The sequence below is a fragment of the Sinocyclocheilus anshuiensis genome, unplaced genomic scaffold, assembly GCF_001515605.1.
Source record: "Sinocyclocheilus anshuiensis isolate Anshui unplaced genomic scaffold, SAMN03320099.WGS_v1.1 scaffold366, whole genome shotgun sequence".
Lineage (NCBI taxonomy): Eukaryota > Metazoa > Chordata > Actinopteri > Cypriniformes > Cyprinidae > Sinocyclocheilus > Sinocyclocheilus anshuiensis.
The window spans coordinates 1,208,777-1,211,800 of NW_015547673.1; the positions used below are offsets into that span (position 1 = coordinate 1,208,777).

At 35.8% G+C, this 3,024-nt stretch overlaps 1 protein-coding gene and 1 pseudogene across 1 annotated transcript in view; both read left to right on the forward strand.

Moving 5' to 3' along the window:
• The window catches only part of LOC107702816 (PRA1 family protein 2-like), a 6,263-nt gene extending 4,225 nt beyond the window's left edge, over positions 1-2,038 (forward strand). Inside the window, exons 2-3 of the mRNA XM_016505235.1 lie at positions 642-859; positions 995-2,038. Coding sequence (XP_016360721.1) covers positions 642-859; positions 995-1,134 — 358 coding nt within the window. The 3' untranslated portion in view covers positions 1,135-2,038. The remainder of the gene's footprint in view (positions 1-641; positions 860-994) is intronic.
• A 317-nt stretch (positions 2,039-2,355) lies between these two features.
• LOC107702860 (voltage-dependent L-type calcium channel subunit alpha-1F-like) overlaps positions 2,356-3,024 on the forward strand; it is a 34,895-nt pseudogene continuing 34,226 nt past the window's right edge.

The window sequence follows — 3,024 nt, forward strand, 5'->3', positions numbered from 1 at the left end:
TTATAAAGAATATCTCTTTGGATTTGAGACTTCAGTCTTTGCAACTTTACAGATCTTTTTTATGCACCAAGAGCTTGTAACACTCGAAAGAGAAAGGAAAACTTTAAATCGCATCATATGACCCCTTTAATAAAACTTTACTAAGAATCAATGTATAATTACATTACAGTGGAGTGTATACAGTATAGGCCTAGTGTTTTGTTTTTATATTTGTTCATTCAGTTTCTTGAATGCCACTGCTAAATACACCTACCGTACCTAAAAATAAAGCACTGTTTGTTTTATTTGCATATTATGTGTATTTGAAATGTATATCTTTGTCCTTAGATTTTTATCTTCACCCACTTTGGCCTTAATGTCTGCAATTCTGTTTTATTTGATATTTTGTTATCTTATATTGGTTTTTAAAATAGGGAAGTTAGTTACTGTTCAGACAACTTGCAAAATAGTAAAACCAACATGTGATTTTCCTCACCCATCCCAATATATATACATATATATATATATGTATATAAATTATTTTTAATTATTGTAAATGTTATTTTTTTTTCTTATGATGATGCTGATTATCATTACATGTGTCATTACATGTTTATTTATTTTATTTATATTTTTAATTTGTGCGTGTTATTGTGTCATAGGTATTTCCAACCACTCCAGCTGATTCTTGGGGCAACAGTTGTGATCCTTCTGTTCTTGGGGTTTGTCTGGGCGGCTGAAAACAAGGCCGTAATCCGACGATTCCGGAGAAATCATCCATCGCTCACCCTGGCTGCAATTTTGGGCTCCAGCTACCTGCTTCTGTCTGTTTTAGGAGGGGTAGCTGTTTTCCTCTCTGGCATTGCCTCCCCCATTTTAAGTTAGTACTCTTTCTCATTTGTCTTTGTTGTTTTGATAATATTTTGCATGTACTGTATACATGAACTTACTGATAGCTTAAGCAATGTGTATTAAATGGCTGTAACAGTCCTTTTTTGACTTTTTCTCCTCGTAGTGATCCTTATCCATGCTTCAGTGAGACTCCGGAGCCTTAAGAATAAACTGGAGAATAAGCTGGAGAGTATAGGATTGAAGAGGACTCCTATGGGTCTGCTGCTGGAAGCACTGGGACAGGAACAAGAGGCTGGATCATAGCTGTATTAACTATAACCTAACTGTGCTATCGCTCACCCCTTCTGGAGCTTCTTACATGTCCTTAAAATATGTATGAAAACAGATATTGGCAAAACATGTATGGCATATTGCTAAAGTCTCTCAGAAATGCAGGAAGGGCCCAGTGGACAGGATTAAATTATGATGCAGTATATGAAGGATAGCAAAAAGTCAAGCAAGAAGTGAGATTACAGGATCAGGTGTGTATATAGATGCCCAAATATAAAAGCCGCGATATAATGCCTTGTAAATAGGATGTAGGTTAGTGTTATTCAATCCACATTTTTGCTTCATTCTATGGATTTAATTGTGCCTACACTTTATTCCATCCCTAAATGTACTTGATTTTGTCAATTGTGTTTGAAGGATGTCTCTTTGCCTGTTTGTTACATGACCAAATATTCTTTTTAACTGATTGTTTTGAGTTTTATTTAATGTTTCAAGTTGTTTCCATGTTTACAAGCTGTTTTCACTCTTACAAAGTGCCAAGGTAAAGACTTCTCTGTCATTGCAACACAAATTAGTGATTTAGAAATTAAGAAAATTAATCATGTTTACATTAATGTGGATTGTGCATCACAAATTGGCATTGTTGGGCAAAATGGTCTTATTTTAAGGAGAGATACGAACTGTAGTCATAGACATAAATTATCTAATGAACATTCATCTTAATATCTTTGAAGGTGTAACGGACCACAGATTTGGCTGATTCAGAGAAATATGGCACTATGCTAATTCTTACTTTATTTGAAGTAGGCTATTTAATATGTTTGAAGATCATTGTTAAGTGTTCATTCCATCCAAAAATTAAGGCATTTGTATTTCCTGCATATTTAATGTTTACAACAGCAGCTGCCTTGTATTTTCAGGAAGTGCTCGTCCATTGCAATGGTTATAATAAATACACTTTCATGTATCTGCAGTCTTTGTCTTTTCGTCTGCTACCGCTTAGAGGCGCTGTGATCGTTAAAATGAATTTATAATAGGGATGTGACTCGTAAAGTTTAACTTCGTTTCATATTCTGTTTTTCTTTTCCTTCGATTAAAAAAATAGTTTACTTGAAGTAACTTTAGAAATATCTGGTTAGCATGCTCCAAGGCGCCCAGAAATGTCCTCGTGTCTCCACCGCCCTTTTGAAAGGTTTGAGCACAATCATCCCCGTTAACCGGCTCACATGAGTTAATCCTGCATTCACGGTTTACCGCACCCGAGACCTGCGCTCACACGGGGAGACATTAGACATTTGTATTCTTTAATGAGTTTTACATATAGAACAATCCACGTGTTGTTATTCGTGTAAATACATTTAAGAAAAATGTTTTGGTCTTTGGACCTAGCTTTTAAATTCCGTCTTTGGAGTCGCGTGCTTTCAGTGCGGCGCGCGTGAGCTGATTCACCTGTTCGAGACGCGCTTCCGCCCGATAGATAATGTCAGTAGATATGAAAGGTGTTGTAAGTTATTGTTTCACATGAGTTCGTGGGAATAAGCAGCAGACGGTGTTGAAGAAGTCGTGGACATGGATGCGGTACCGAAAGGTGAGTGATCGGACAAACACCTGCACTGAAACACTGCCAACACAGTAGACAAGATAGGCATGACGCAAAACTTCCATCATTCAACTCAAATAATAACAGGTTATTGACAAATTACATGTTAAAATTCAAATATAGAAGTTTGCCCATATATTTTGGGTGCAGTAACCATTTTTTAAATTTTTAATTACAAGTTTGCATTTGCAGTTCACACCCTTGCATTTCTTGCAATAGATAGAGATACTGTGAGATTATAGATAGATAGATAGATAGATACTGTCAGATTATAGATAGATAGATAGAAGATAGATAGATAGATAGATGATAGATAGATAGAT